At 30.8% G+C, this 17,368-nt stretch overlaps 1 protein-coding gene across 3 annotated transcripts in view; it reads left to right on the top strand.

The window, feature by feature from the left end:
- Window positions 1-17,368, top strand: part of DYNC2H1 (dynein cytoplasmic 2 heavy chain 1) — a 253,153-nt gene that overhangs the window by 225,988 nt on the left and 9,797 nt on the right. For all 3 annotated transcript variants that reach the window (XM_016163676.2, XM_016163673.2, XM_016163675.2), the window contains 3 exons: window positions 8,863-8,972; window positions 9,928-10,009; window positions 16,597-16,713. In XM_016163676.2, coding sequence (XP_016019162.2) covers window positions 8,863-8,972; window positions 9,928-10,009; window positions 16,597-16,713 — 309 coding nt within the window. The remainder of the gene's footprint in view (window positions 1-8,862; window positions 8,973-9,927; window positions 10,010-16,596; window positions 16,714-17,368) is intronic.

Here is a 17,368-nt window from a genome sequence, read left to right as displayed (position 1 = left end):
TATCTATACTCTGCATATAGTGATCTCATGACTTTAAATCCCACCTAAACTTTTTATTATTCTCAGATTTATAGTTCCAGCCCAGCCCTAACTCTGGTGCTTACTCAGTATTTTCATTTAGATGTTTAATAAACATCTCAAACTTAATATATTAAACACTGAACTCCTGATCTTTCTGAAAAAAAACTTGTGCTACCCGCAGTTACTCCCATAAAAGTACACGACAACTCCATCCTTTTTGTGGCACAAGCCCGAAGTCTTGGAACCATTGTTAACTCCTCCCCTGTCATATTCTGTATCCATTCTACCAGAAAAATTCTCTTTCCTCCATGTTCAAAATATATTCAGAGACTCCTCTCACCACTTTCACTGCACCTATCTCAACTGAAGTCTGTTAATGCAGCGGCTACCTAACTCGTCCTGCTTCCATCTTTGTCCCTTTCTGTTTGGTTCTCAACCCAGCAGCCTGAATGTTCTGGTTAAAGAGTGAGTCAGATTCTATCACTCCTCTTTTGGAAAATTTCCCGATGATTTCTCTTCTCATCCAGAGTAACAGAATTTTTACAACAACCTACAAATCAAAATCAGGCCTATTCATTACCCATCTCATTTCCTCTCCAACTTTTTGCTTCCTCATTTATTCTGTTCCAGTCCTACTGGTCTCCTTGCTATTTGGTGAACAATCTGGAACACTACCTCAGAGGGACTTTATTTTTAGTGTTTCCTCTACCTGGTGCATGCTTCCGCAGAATCTGCAAGGGAGTTTCTTTATCTCTTTCAGGTCTTTGTGCAAACATCACCTCTCAGTGGGAACTTCCCTGACTGACCTATTTCAAATTGCAACTCTGCCCCTTCCTTGATACTTTTTATCCCCTTTTCCTTCTTTTTTCCCATAGCCTATATCTCCATGTAATATAAAATACACTTTACTTATTTACTTATTTTCTCTGTATTCCTCCACTAAAATATAAGCTTCATAATGGTAGAGATTTTTGTCTATTTGCTGCTCTATAAAAGCATGTCAAATAGTAGCTCACATAAGTAGGTTTTTCAATAAATTTCTGTTGATTCAGTTAATCTTAACATACTGACATAAATCTCTTTAATATTTCCCAATCACGATTTACCCTCCCAAGATGTATTGTATAGTATCCATGATATGAGATTATTGCTTCTATCTAAATCAACCCAATAAACATTATAGTTTATACTGTACTCCACAATCTAACATTTGAAAACTTGTTTTATTTTGTCTTACTATCCCAAGCTTTAAAAAGTAATCCTATTAAAATTGTAGGTTATTGTTTATTCATTTTCTAGGTGGTTGTACTCTATTTTTGAAAGTTCTGTCATACTTTGCATTCCTGAAAAAGGAAACTTTTAATTTTTTCTAACTCATTTTAACTCTTGCAGTCCTTAGCACAGCGTTTTTTACACATAGTGGGTACTCACTAAAATTATTCATAGGAAGACTTACATAAACAAAATTGGAAAAGTTGTATGTAGTCTAAAACCTCCAGCATCCCTATTTTGATATACTAAGCTAGAAGAGCTACTTTTTTGGACATATTTTATTTACATATATATTTATTAACATTTATTCAGTGATTAGTTATTGAGCTTTTATTATGTGCCATCCACCTCTTTAAGAGCTGGAAATACACAGCAGAAAAGAAAACATGAAATAGGGATCTCTACAGTTAGTGAAGGAGATAATGTAAACAAATAAATTATTAATATTAGAATTGCATAGCAAAATACATCTTCACCAAAATCCTGATATTTGAGATTAAAATACAGTAAAACTTTAAACTGGATTATCGCCATCATAGAATGAATTTAGGGTTTATATATCTGAAATTTTATCCAGTAAAATTTAGCTATTACTGTAGCAGTAGCATTGCAAAATTTTAGGAGACAGATTTTGTATAGGGACAGTAATTTCTCAACACTGTCAGCTGATAAATTCTCCTCGTGGTCAACTATCTTGCACATTTAGAATACTAAACAGTAGTCTATGGTCCGTGATGGTTTGCAGTGTTAAAGAAGCAATCCTATAAACCATGCTGTTCATACTGCTTGCAGAAGATAAATCTTGGTTCTAGAAATGTGACAGTACAGCAACATAATTGGCTTTCAAGATAACAAAATCTTCCATGAATTTTTATCTGCACCTCAGCTTTAGTCACATGCATACCAATTTCATCATCTTTCTGGAGTAGCATAATAAAAGGATCTTTACAGCAGAAAACATGCAAAGAATACTTAAACTCTTATGACGAGTTTGATTTCTTAAAGAATCAGCAGGTTCTAGCAAACAAATTGCTTGCCCTGCAAGTGAACAGTGATTCTGTTAACAATATCTACTACATCGTTGCCCTTATTTTCAAAATAGTGCTTCAACGCTCTCCTTGGTTCATGCAGCCATTTTTACCAGTTAAAGGCTTCTGTTACATCTTGTTTGAACATAGTTTATTAGAATATAGCAAGACAACTGCAAAATGTCTTTTATGCCATTTAGTTTTGTCTTTGGCTAAAGAAGAACAATAATAGTGGTTGACAGTTTTTCTGCCATAATCAATAAGTCTGTCCTATCAAATACTGTTATTATTTCTGAAAGCATAATAGAAGGTTGTGAACAAAACAGTGTGTACTTTTAATTTCCAAATCAATCATATCCTTCACCACATTTGTTCTATTGTCAGTGATAAGTGCATGCTGATTTTCCATTCTATGATGTATCTTCTATCAGATCACTTTGTTGATAGCTATTTGCAACCAGAAAACTTTTCATAAGCAAGGAAAACAGTAATTGGTTTTATTGTTAACTTATATTTGTCACATGTGTAAATCAGATTATATAGGTCTACTAGGTCTTTGTTTTCATATATGCATTTGGGGTTGTATATGCTTATCTAATTTTTTATTGCACATAATTTTGAAGTAGACTTTAATGACACTTAATAATATTAATTTGTTTTTATATAGTAAAATAGTTTAGGAAAATATATTTCGGTAATATGTTTTCTAGGAAGAACCTTGAACTTAAGATCCACAGCTTAAACAAATTTCAAAACTCTTTGTACGTCATATCCTGAAAATAATTGGTAATCTATATCAATGATCTTTTAAGCATTTTGAAAAACCTTTATGGATTCAAAACCCCAATAAAAATATTTTTCCTAAATAGTATTCTTTGTAATGTCTTTTGTTTGAAGTTTTATAAGTGAGAAAACATTTGATGTATCTAATTTTCATTTATTTTTTCTTCATTTTATCTTGATATCTGGATCGAAGATGATTTATGTTGATAGTTTTGTGAATGACATTAGAGATTTTTTTTCCTCCTTGAGAAATTTTGAAATGGCAAAGATATTCATTTTGAGATAGTCCATTATTACTTCATCCTCACAAGACAGAGAGTATTCCCAACTCATACTTCCTGTGAAGAACTCACGGTTAAATAGAACTAATAACCTACAATCAAATTTTGTTCTTAAAATTTAACGTTGCCAATACAAGTATGTTTAAAAATTTTACAGAGATCCGGATTTCAGCATAGCCCAATACGTATGTTGTACTTTTAGTTAAATTTGTATTACTAGTTCTTGACTAAAATGCTTCTAACATTATTCCTGCTCTACCTATTGCATTTTCTCTAAGTATTTGGATTGTTATCAATCTGTTTATTTGTTGAACTCTAGAGTTTTTAATTTTTTTACATAACGTTTTACAATCATTTTTTATATTTTACTCTTGCTATAATAAATACATACTACAATTTAGACTAAAATAATTTTAACCTATAGAGCACATAAGTTATTTTTTACTTCAAGTGGCATATAAAATGCCCATCTATACATGATAGTAAATAATCTAAAATCTAAATGTCATGCCTTGTTGACATTAGTAACTTTGTTACACTTATTAGATAGAGTAGTAACATTTGTGCTTATGTAAATATTTATGTTATTCATGCCTAGGATACCAGCACAATTTTTAAGTAGGTATTATATTTTGGGCCTACTAGAAGGTGAAGGCAAATAATAGATCCCAGTCAAATATGGTGGCACAAATAAATAAAATGGTAGCTGGTAACGAGAAGGGCCAAAGGAGTGTTTTTTGATTAGTTTTGGCTGTGCCTGGTTTTCAATATGGGAGATATTTCACTATTTCTATATCCAATAAAGATAGAAAAATTAATGATACAAGAGAAAAAAGGACTTAATTTCAGGAGTGGAATTATTGGAAAGAAAAAAATAGGTCCTTGTGCACAAATAGGAACTCAGACTAATCATAAATTATAAATTATCATTGATCATTAGGAAGGCACCTATAAATAGAGTGAACTGTATAGATCCCTGGTTTGCCACACTAAAAATTAAGTACTGTGCAAAAGGCCATTACTACTAATCTTGTTTCTTATGGTTGTCCAGGTTCTGCATGAACCCTGTTTAGATTTAACCCATGAAATTTAACTCATTTTTGTCTTTGGGAAAATAAGAGGGAAAAGTCAGTAAAACAACCAAGATAATCAAAATTTTCTTTACAAGGTTATAAAAGAAAACCATAATTCTATTGAAAAGTAACACTTCCTTGTGTCAAACACTGATCTGAGGAACCCATATTTATGGTTTTGGGGTTTTTTTAATTAAAAAATACCATGTTTAGCTAGATTTTCCCATGTTTTATTAGGCAGACATCTTAAGGGTAGAAAGAGTTAAGATTTTCTTGTTTATAGGTAAGATAATGTTATAGTTTGTTTCTAACCAGGTACAACCATGTCTATTAAGTTAATAAACAAAACTAGCAAAAATCATTTCTTTCAAGACAGTTCTAGAGGCTAATGTTTTCCTCAGCTTCTTTTCATAGAGTGAGTTTTTTTGTTTTTGATTTTTTTTTTTTTTTGAGTCAAATATCCAATGGGAGGGATCATTAAAGAACCCAGTTAGGGAATGGTTCAGTTGTTAAAAATTATACCAGTCAGCTTTATAGAGTAAGAATTCATAGTGGAGGTTAATTTGTCCCTGAGTCTGTATTCATTACTAAACCACATGGTCAGACTTTATTCTTCTTAAAAGGTTTATTGTAGCTATGTTTTTTTTCTAAGCAAGGAGAAATGTGTAACATGCTTTCAATTTCATAAGTGACCTAGGTTTACTACTAATATTTTGGGGTTTTTTTGGATATCTCATTAATTTCATTGAGTGTTTTTGATTTGTTCCTTACCTATTTTTGTTAAAGATTTGAGTGTGTTTTTTACATTTTTGACAAATATTTTTGCCAGATATTTTTGATGATCAACCTACTAACCAATAAAGTGGGATCAAACATGCCAGCAGTTTTTGGTTTTCTTTTTTATATTATTTGTAATTGCCTGATAAATATTCAGAGATTAAACCTTAGTCTTTTAAGATACCAGAGGCAGAGTAATAAAGAATGCCTAACAAATAATAGATTAGTTATAGAGTTTGAAAATCCTTCAGAAATTTTCTTTCCACCACCATGGAGTGAGATTCTGTACCCACTATATCAAGGACTTAAACAGGAAGAAAATGTTAACATTGTATTAAAAAATTAGGATATTAAGTTTAAAGAAATATTAAGGATCATATAGTCAAAATGATTAACTCCCCAGGAGACTGTTCTGACTCATTCTTGTTCTTTTGAACTCTAGGCAGATTTTATATCTCATCTCAAATATCTGCTTACTTGTAGATGACTTGAGATTGAGATTCAAAAGACTAAACTTGGATGAGATCATTTATTTTTTCCTCCCATGTTCATATAACTAGTAAATCTAATGAAAAATGATGATATAAACCCAGGTTTGAGTTTAGAAAAAATTTTAACTCAAAGAACAGCAAATATTTAGTAGTACACACATTATTTCTTGAAGTTGGTTCAACAAACTCTAGGAAGAAATATTTTATTTATCTTTAATGATACTGAGGTTTTTTTAATCTCCTACACCCTCTCCAATGATTCTGAGGTTTTAATTCCGATATAACTCCTAGTAGTAATCTACCTTGCTGATGAGCTATAGTTTATTACCATCTGTTTATCCAATAAATTGAGAAACTTGTTATATCCAAGGTTATTAACATGCTATTAAGTGTCCATTTTTTATTTATTTCATTCAAAACAATAACTAGAGGTACTTTTTTTTTTGGATAAATTAGATTTTAATTCTGGATGAATTTTTATCTTAAATTCTTAAGCCTCTAAATTTATACTAAATAATTTTGAAGAAAAAATGAAGTAATGTAAAAGATACATTGAGAAGAACAATTGCCTAAATTGTTATTTGCCTCAAACACTCTTTTCCAAGCAACACAGTCCCTTAAAATGAAACAAAATGGTATCAGTTTATTAATGCATTTTATTTTACACTAAATAATTGCTATTACATATGAATGAAGACAGTTATCAATAGGCTATAGGCCAGACCCAACCAAAATGACATATTTTGATATGGTTTCTTCAGTATTTGTTCTATATATTCAAATAATGTTTTTATATAATTAAGTTTATAGTATGTATATATTTTTATATTCTAATGTATACACTAGGCTGTGAATATCTTCTAGTGTCATTAAATATTCATTTCTATTATTAGCTAATTTCTATTTCCTCTAATATTCTATAATTTCTATTATTTGTATGCTTCTAATTAATATTATAAATAACTTTAAATGAGCAAGCCATGTGCAATAGTCTCTTGATTATTACCTTAATTTACATTTCAAGAAAAGAAATTACTGAGTAAAATACCCCAAATATTTTTAAAGCTTTGGCACATTTCATCAAAAAGTTTTATGAAAAAATTGTACCAGTATACTCCTACTAAAATTTTATCCATGTTACACACTTACCAATAGTTGAGCATTATTATTCCTCATTCTGCTAGACTGATAGGCTAAAAACATAACTATTAAGGATACTCTTATCTTACATGTTTCAATAAGCATATAAACAATCTACCATTGTGTTAACATTATTAATTCATTTTCCTATTTGTGGAAAATAATTATATTAACTCAAACTTTAATAAAATATAAACTTGATTATCAGCCACATTTTAATTTTTAATTAATTTGGACATATACATACCCATTCTTGGCAACAACTCTTTTGGAGTTTTTGAGTTCAAAATAAACTTTAAGGGCTTTAAAGAAATAATAGTATAATTTGAAATATTTATAAAGTAAATATTTTTTAAAAAACAAGTTTTAAAATAACAGCAATATTGCATATAATAAAAAAGGGTCATGCAAACATTTGTTGACTGTTTAATGAAAATAGAAGTCAGATAATATAATGAAAATATTTGATAGAGAGTAAACAATATCTGCTAAGCATAATTTTGAGTTATTTAATTGAAAATAGATACCTTATGAAGTATCATTATTATAAAGGATAATATCCAAGAAGAAATCATTATACTGTGTTAAAGAGATCGCCTTTTCTATCTTTGAAATCATATTATGAATTGGTAGGAAAGACATAGGAACATTTTTGTTCCTATAAAGAAATAAAAAATTTTTTCTTCCTGAACATTACCCTCTGCTGTGAAACTCACTGTCAAACTGTCAAATCTGGACCTGGAATGCTAGTTCTGTTTGCATTTTGCTATGCTATGCTATGCTGTGCTGTGCTGTGCTGTGCTGTGCTGTGCTGTGCTGTGCTGTGCTGTGCTATACTAGTCAAATGCAGTAAGATAAAATATAAACATATTAGCTTTGGTAATTTTAATTTCTCCTATTCTAGACCGGGCTGACAGATGTAAATGCTTGGGTAGATAACAGAGTGTTGTAGTACATGAAACACAACCTTTCTACACAATAATAAATTAACACAACTTTTTCCTAGACTATTTATAAAGCATGCAAAATAAATCACTTCAGTAAATGAGATTCTGCAAGTTTTTTATAGCAAACATTACTCTGATATCATCCCTGCACACCAACTGAAATAAAAACTGATTCAGAAATCATCAATAAGCTGTCTATCTCTTAAGGTACAATAGCACCTGCAGGAAATTCTACAGAAAAACAAATCACTTAAGGTTGCCTGAGTTTATTACTGGGCTCCAACACTTATGAACTATGTGACCTTGGGCAGGACCTTAAGCTCACCTTGCCTCTATTTCCTCATCGTGAAATGCGGATATTAATACTAAATTTCAGGGTTGTAGTAAGCATAAATTGTTTAATATATGGAGAACATACAGTAAGTGTTGCAAAAACTTGTTTTTGTTCCAAGTGGCAATTTTTAGTATACTCATTAAAATTACTTTACAATGATGTATATTTCTCCAAATAGAGTACAAGTTGATTTACAAAATGACAGATAAGTACAAAAGACTATTTAAAAATATATTTTAATAAAAAATTATTTCTTCTCTAATACTTGATTCAGTAAAGTGGCAAACTCACTGTCAAATCTGAATCTAGAATGATCTAGTTCAGTTTGCATTGCCAAGTCTTGGGGACCCTGGGGACTCTAGAATTAGACCCAAGTGCTTAGTATCTACTAGGCATACTACAAGAGGTGAGTCATCACTAGAAGTGCCAACCCAAACTGAAACACTATATATTAGATTAAGTTTCATATTTTAGACTTTTTATTTTGAGATTCTTACTAACAAAAAGTTGTGTGATGAATCTTTTTTGTGTTGGATGAATATTATGTCAAAGACTGTAATAGATCTCACAATGTACAATGGAAATCTTTTTCTCCCAGACATCATTTCAAAGCATTTCTCATAAAAATAACTTCTGCATAATAATTTTTAATAGATTTCTTTATCTTCCATGTTTACAAAGTTTTAAAATGTGCATGTATTTTCTCCCCCTTTAGAGCTGGGTAGAGAGAGCTGAAAAGCAGGCTCTTCTCTCTGATACACTTGACCTATCAGAACTCTTCCACCCAGACACATTTCTCAATGCTCTTCGCCAAGAAACTGCAAGGTAATTGAAAGGAAATACTTATTTGTCTGTGAGGGTAATTATACTTCACTTTTAGTTCTGATCACATTCCCTTGATTGTCAAGAATAAATTTGTTGTTGGATCCAGATATTTGTGTTATTAACTAATACTTAACTTTTAATAACAGAGTTTACATTTAGTTTAAAAGACATTGCTTTTAATTATAGTGGGTTTTTTTTTTTATTAAAACTTAAATAATTTTGGTCATTTATTTATCGACACCTTTTCTGTCTAATGTGGTAGGCAGAAATCAAATGGAGTTAATTAAATCTCAATTAATTAAAATTAAATAAAATAAGTGTAATTTCTCAGCCATATTTGAAGTGCTCAAATACCCACATGTGGCTAATGGCTACCATTTTGCAGAAAATTCCATTGGACCAGTGCAAACTAGGCTTCTTGGTAGGGAAAAGTATTTCATGGTTAAGATCCAGTTCCTTTTTATAACAAATTTGGATTATCATATAATATATAGTCTATAATTTTTAACAAGATAGAATGGAAAAAAAGAGACACTTTCAAAAATATACTGGACAAAATTTAGTCATTTAGTGATTCAGGGGGATTGTAATCTGCAGTTCCTCAAGATTATATTATGAGTATTAATATTTCAGTTAAGCTAATAAACATTTATTGAACACCCATCATATGCCTGAATTTGAGGATGATGGTCAAATGGAAGATATAAAAATAAAGAAGAAAGGCCCCGTCCTCAAGAAACTTAACAACCTTGAAGAAGAGACTGACATAACCAATTAACTTTAAAAACTTAGTGTGAAGTCTAAGGTATTTTACATAGTTTAAAAGGTCTTATTACTTGCACATTGTAAATATTTTAATTTTAAATAAAAAGAAATACATCTATCTTCTCTTACTCTTCATATTTTACTTCCTGAGGATTATTCCTTTCTGACATTTGTTGCTTTACTTTTATAGGGCCATGAGCTGTTCTGTGGATAGCCTTAAATTTGTAGCCTCATGGAAGGGTCGACTGCAAGAAGCAAAGCTGCAGATTAAGGTATTAAACTAATTTTAAATGTTAGTATCTGCATCTAAAAATTATGTTATTACCAACTGTGATGAAAAGACTCTCTAACTCCAGTCTCAGTAGTAATCTTTATAGTGTAACATCTTCAGAGATAGATTGTATTACCTATGTAAAAAGTCAATGTGAGTTAAAATAGAACAAGAAATAACTTGTACAAAAAACAGCCTTTTCTAATGCAAAAATAAGACTCTAAGGGATACAACATATTTGAAAATATAACGTTTGGTAAAAAAAAGTGGTACAAATCCTAAAGTTATGTTAGATTAGCTTCTTTAAAATTCAATTCAATAACTATTCACTATACAATAAAATATGTATAAAATATAAGCAAATCTTGTCCACAGGGAGTTTTCCACTTTGTGAGTATATTGAGTCACTGTTAAAATCAAGCCATCTATTTTTAGAAAAAAATCAAACCATATTTTGCAGCATTAAGTATTCCTAACTAGCTTTCTTGTTAAAAATCCATTTCTTTTATAATAGCAGATAATAATAGATAATCATTCAAATGTTAATAACCAAACTAATTAAAAAGCTGTAGTGGCGATCCTTCCCGCAACAACCCCAGCCTTCTTCTACATAAGTAGCATTCTCTACCATTCTGCTCTTCCATTCCCACACGTGGAATTGTATTAACATTTTTCCGCTGCTAATATCACACATTGCATTTTGTAGTGTGATTATCTCTATATGTTCATATTAGTCTTTCTTATGAGACTGTAATGTAATTGAAGATAAAAGCTGTTTTATCTATCTTCATATCTCCAATATTTAGTTCTGTGTCACCTATATTTCAATTTTTAAAATAAGTTAAATGTAAGACTATAATTCTTTAACTTAGTTAACCCTAGGCAACTAGCATTTCAGAAGTTTTTATATAGTTCTAGTTCCCAGTTTAATATATATTTTTTTTATCTCACTACTGCTGTCTAACATACCATGTAATTTATTTATTGTTTGTTATTTATTGTCTATCTTACTCCACTGGAATATAAGTCCTATGAGAGTGGTCTCTTTTTTTTTTCAGTTTCATTTTATGTCAGTTATCTCAAACAATGGCATATAATAAGCACTCAAACTCTTGCTGAATTGTTGACATGATGGCATATAGTCGGAGAGGCACTAGAGTAGGTGTTATTTGCATCAGCTATAATGCTACAGTGTGCCAGAAATTTGATCATTAACTATAAGCTAGATCTTTCTGTTTTGTAGATTGCTACAAAATTCTCCCTTGAAGCTGAAGGAATTAAAAAGGTTCTCTTTCATCTCTTTGCATTTTAACCTTAGCTTCTAATCCATAAGTAGAACAATCTTAGAGCTATTATACTGGTGGTCATACACAGTTGCCCAATTGTTAAGGAGGGGAGGACACAAATGATGTGTAATCCAAGAACCATGTACTTTACCTGGTTTTGTGGTCTCTGGCTGCTATGAACCACAGACGTAGTATGTAGTATCATTAGTCGGATATAGTGGTATAAAAAGCAAAAGAAATGAGTTTTAGGCTGTGCCGAGGTGTGTTAATATTTTCAGAACTATGTTGCCCTTGTTCTTACAAACTAGGAATGAAATTATCTACAAGCAGGAAAAGTTTATACATTATGTTTTATACTTGGTGAGAAAAAGCTGACAGTTAATAAAACAAGATTTTAATCTTAGTTCTCTGAACAAGAGCCATGTCACTTTTTAAAGCAATTAATGGAGCAATTTGAGTCTTTGTTGTCTCATTTACTGATGGATTTATAAAACTTCCTCGACACGTTTATTATGAGGATCTCTGAAAACCTGTATGTGTGTAATTTTTATTGTTTCTCTTAATGCAATTTGAGTTAGGTTTTATTAGGCAATATTTTTTTAATTAGAAACAAAAGTATTTTTTATACAAAGTTTTATACTTTTATCCAGTAAAGCAGAATTCTTCTATTTTTCATTTAGCATTCACAAAAGATATTGTTAAAAACTACAATAGTCTCTTAAATATATTTAGGAACATTATGAGTTTAATATACTTTAAACTTTAAGTAAATAAAGCTTAAAGGTAAAATTCAGTAGAATTTTTTGTCTCTGGCTCCTTTCATGTCAGCTATAAATCACAGTTTCTAACTTTCTTACCTGCAGTTTCCAGGCATATTTGTTAGGTAAGAAGTCTTTGCAAGCCTCTCACTCTTTGCACTTGGCGAAATCAGTAAGTTCAATAATCCACTTAGGTTCCTATTAATCCACTTAGGTTCCTATTAATGATATTTTTAACAAAAATATTATTTTAATAGGAGAACTTTGTATTTGAATTATATTTGAACTTTATTGTCAGTCTAGAATTAATTGGTTGTGAACTTTTCAGTCTCTACCACCCCAGACTGAATTAAACCAGGAAAATGTTCAGCAACCTGCGGTTCCCCAAACTAATCAATATCTCAAACCCTCTAGACCTACTTAAGAGAACGTGTATGTATATTGATTTTTAGATCCAGAACATGGCCCTCTAAAGTTCCTCACTACCATTATTGATTTATTATTTGTTAAACAGGAGTTGTGAAACTTGGTGCCAGAAAATGTATAAATCAAGCTCCTGTTCAGCTTGCGGTTAGATCTTGCCAAAGGCTATGAAAGAACAGCCCTGGAAATCTGGGGCAAAACCCCGCTCCTTCCAATACTACTGATGCCAGTTAATAAAACAAGGAAAAGTGAAACAAGTCTTCTACCTATGTATAGCCCTTTCAGGCTAATTAAATAAATGCATTCGAGGCTTGTTAATGATACACAATTCCCAAAGATGCCTGGAAGCTGCTGCTCCTTGGGACCTGGTGTCGCCACTTACGCCAGTTGACCTCGGCTCCTTCATGCCAGCCTAGACTCTGCCCATGTACCAAGTGGTTATTATACTGTTCATATTTCAGTTCCCTTCCTCATAGAGCTTATCAGGAAATAGAAGTTAAAAGGGTGAAGAAATTAGATACTTAGACATTTGAGGTTTCATAAAGAGAAATGCACTTGTCTGAATTGGGAGTTTTGAGCTTTAACTAATCCCCCCAAATGAGTGTGAACTGCTTGTTATAGCGTATCAGCCAAGCAGAAGAAAATCTACCAGATAATAAATAAATAAAACCCCCAAACCAATCCAAAACAAAACCCTTAAACAATTGAGATAAAGACATGAAATGAAAACATAATCTCAACGGACCAAGTATTGGCAAGCCTGTGGTTTAATGTAAATTCTTATATGTGACTAGTGGGCACATAGATTGATAGAATTACTTTGGGGAATTATTTGCCAATATTATGGAGAATGAGGATATTTAGCAATTTCATTTCTGTATCTAGAGAATGCAAAGGTATATAAGGAGACACTTGACATAATGTTTATTGTAATGTTATAATAATAATTATGACTTACATGTTCATTAGCAGAAGAATGGATAATTTGTTGCATGTTAATAAAGCAAAATATTATGCAACTGTTAAATATGAAAGAATAAAATGGATGTACCTAGACCAATGATGAAGGAAAAAAATAGGCTGCAAAATGATATAATAAAGTATGTTACCCTTTACATGCAGTTTGGAAATGTGAAGAACAAACTGTTTATTATTTGTGGGTACATATGTATTTAACAATCATGTAATAATAAATTCAGTATAATGATTAGGTCAGGTGAGAGCAGAAGAGGAACAGGAAAGGCAAGATATATACAGAGGATTTCAACTATATCTGTTATGGTTTATTTGCTTAGAAATATGGAACAAACATGGCTGCTGTATGTTAAAGTCTAGTAAAAATAAGTGGTAGGAATGTATAGATTTAAAAATATTTTTATGATTTTCTATGTGTTTGAAATATTTTTAAAACTTATAAAAGGAAGGTTTTGGCAAATAAAGCCACATAATAACATTAAAAAAAAAAAAACTCAGAGTTTAACATGAAATTCACTGTTAAATTCAAGTTAAAGTCAGAAGTATACAAGAAATTCATCATATGTAAAATAAATTAATGGCTTTAATTATGTTTTTAGGGAGCAGAATCACTAATATTACTTTTGCTAACCCCTTTTGGGGTTAGAAAGTAAAAGTTGAATAAGATACTAATGAATAGCCCTTTCAAAGTAGATGGAGGTCATGGTAGTTATTTGGAACATGCTTATGCAATTGTGGTTGGCCTAATCAAATGTGGTTTGAAGCTGTAATTAAAACAAAAATATATATATTTTTAATTTTAAGATGTTTTAATCAGAGGTTCAAGTGTAACTAACATTATTTGAGATTTTTTTCTTTTTGGTTTAATAATTTTATTCTGTCTGTTCTGTTAAATTGAAAGCTATGCATTTTATAACCAAAACAAAAATAGAGGAAATTATGACGGCAGATACACATTTAGATGCCTTTTACTTAATTATTTGCATTCAACTCAGATAGTACATTTGTACAAATGTCAAGAGACAGCCTGAACCATGTGGTTCTTTTAATATATTGTAAACAAATGAGCTCTGGTCTCAATAATTAATTCTTTGCATCCGAGGGATATGTGTCACGCACAATAAGATACTAATGGCTAAAACAGACTTAGAACAAACTTTAGTAGAAAGTATGAAGTATGTCCTATAAATAGACATATAAGTAGAATTTTTAAATGATTTATCATTTAATGGGAGTGAAAAAGGGTGGAAGTACAGCACTGATAAAATTAGAAAGCATGCTCTTAATACATCACCTAGCTCTTTGAGGTGTCAGTGAAGTGATGGAATAAACTCAATTATCTAGAATAAATTTGGAAAATATTTTGCAAATTAAATATTATAGGCAAAAGTTCTTTTGACTGGGATTATTCAAATAATTTTTACTAAAACCTTTATTTTGCCTCACTTAAATGGATACATTATATAAAATAGTTCTCAGTTGGAGTAAAGATACCATTTGTTGATACCACTCCCAATTCCTGATATATTAGCATTGTAGTTTATAAACAATAGTATATTGCTTTCTGTCATTCTCATGGTTTCATTTTATTTTCAGGAACAAGAATGCCTTTACTTCGAATTCTGCAAATTCTTTTAAGTTCTAAAATAGGGTAGTGACAGAGGATATAAAAAGAAAAGACAGATTTAGAAGATGTTTATTAGAAGCGGCAGGACTTGGTAGTTGGTGTGTGGGAAATTTGGGAGAGGGAGCCAAGAATGCTTCGCAGGTGTCTGATCATGGTCAGTAGTGCCAGTTACTGAAATAAAGCTCCAAAGGACAGTACTCCTAACCCTCCCACTCACTGGTTAGAAGAGGAAAATAATGCATTTGTATCTCAGCACATGCATGTTACATAGTTAAGTTGTGACATAGTCCATAGGGACTATTTTTATAAATTTCTGTACAGACTAATTAAACTTAAAACTAAATAAAATTCCTAAAAGAGGCTTTAGAAGAATTATTTAACCTAGAGAGTTTCTAGCATTGAAATTAGCAGGTACTCTTTAAATTTTAATTTATATTTTTTCAAAGCCAAAATACTTCAGCCATTCTTGAAGCAGCCTGTATATCATCACATCAGTGCTATAGTAGAAAGAACATTGAACTTAGGAATAAAGTAATTCTATTTTTATCCCAGCTCTTTCACTAACAAATAGTTGCTTATCTTTTCCATGCTACAGCAACCTTACTGTAAAATTTGCTATTTAAAACTATTTGTCAAAGCATATTTTCCCAGTACCTTCTTGTACCTGAGCCATTCCATTCCCAAATTATAAGGTAGCTGAAAATTATTTTAACTCTTCCAACTTCCAGTGTTACCTTGACTCTCAGTTCTGCAGTACTTACATTTAGTATGTTAAACTTAGGTATTTTATGTAATATTTGTAAGATCATTTATGTTTTCTATCAAGTTCAAATTATAAGAATATAGATATGGCTCTGAATGCAAAACAGTGACTCTACATTTGTTGCCATTAGATAAACTTAGGGTAGATTAACACTAAAAGAATGAACACTTTTAAAGAAGAAACATGAAACCAAGTTACCAAAATAATTATATTTTCAATTTCGTAATTTCATAAATTTTTACTAAGATTAATTTAGAGAAAGAGATTAACTCTCCCTTTTTATTCTTTCAGTTCTGCTTGGCATGTCAAAATTTTTGCATTAAATTCTCTGAACTTTTTTCTGTTCTTTAAAAAAAGATGTCAGGGAACACATGTTCTTGTTCTCTAATTATGCCTTTTTCCCCCCTCCTGGAGAAAGAATAGCGTTTTGGCTTTTGCCATTATATTTCTTTTAATCTAATGCCAAGGCACCTGCAAATTTATAACTGATGACATTTGTAAGTATTTTTTCCTAAAATTTTTGTTAAAATTTTCTAAAAATTATTTAGAATTCAGTCTAAAGGAAATTCACAGTTAACACTCATTCCGGTCTCCACCTTCTTTATTCTCAGATAAAATACTGTAATCTTTGTTTTCATATTTGGAATACATAGTCATAATGGAAAATGTTGTCTTTTTTCTTAAGATATAACACAGTAACTCCTGACACTTCAGACTTTAATACAGATTTTAATGGTTTGTGTGTTTCCATGGTAGATCAGTGGCTTATTACTGGAGGGATGCAGTTTTGATGGAAATCGACTTTCTGAAAATCAGCATGATTCTCCTAGTGTATCATCAGTTCTCCCTTGTTTTATGGGCTGGATTCCACAGGTAATATATTTTTTAACAGGTACAAGTTTTAATTTAAACAATTCATGCGTAGATTTTATCTTTTCAATAAGATTCTTGGCCTATGCATTTTTGTTTACTTTCTAATATCACCTGCATGTGAACAAGTTTACTGCCAAAATATTATCTTCCTTTTAGTTTTTAAGATGTATGGGACATTTTTAAATCTTTAATTTGTTATTGGAAGAATAAAATTATAGTTTTTAATTCATAATTAATTTATAACCTAATAAGAAACAAGTCTTTAATGATATGAACCATCGTGATTATGTTTCTGTTATTTTCAGCAATGTGCTAAACGCTTTATATACTTTACTTCATATACTCTTCAGAGTAGCTCTGCAAGTTGGATATTATTACTCCTATTTTCAAATGAGAAAATGTGCGCTCATATACATTAGATTACTTCCCTATAGTTAGACATACAGAAATTGACAGTATCAAGATGTTAATACACATCTGGCTGTATATAAACCTGTCACTAGCTGCTGATAGGTGAAGAAAACAGTCTTGAAGAAAATTTATTTGGTTAACTTTTTTCCTTTAAAATTTTCAATTATTGAAAGAATTTTCAACAATGGAACTTAAAATATATGATAATTGTAATTGAAGTACATAACTTTTACTTAATATAATT

Source organism: Rousettus aegyptiacus, unplaced genomic scaffold, assembly GCF_014176215.1.
Source record: "Rousettus aegyptiacus isolate mRouAeg1 unplaced genomic scaffold, mRouAeg1.p scaffold_m13_p_5, whole genome shotgun sequence".
NCBI classification, from domain to species: Eukaryota; Metazoa; Chordata; class Mammalia; order Chiroptera; family Pteropodidae; genus Rousettus; species Rousettus aegyptiacus.
Note: the sequence above shows the minus strand (reverse complement) of the source record. Positions and strands in the feature narration are given on the sequence as shown.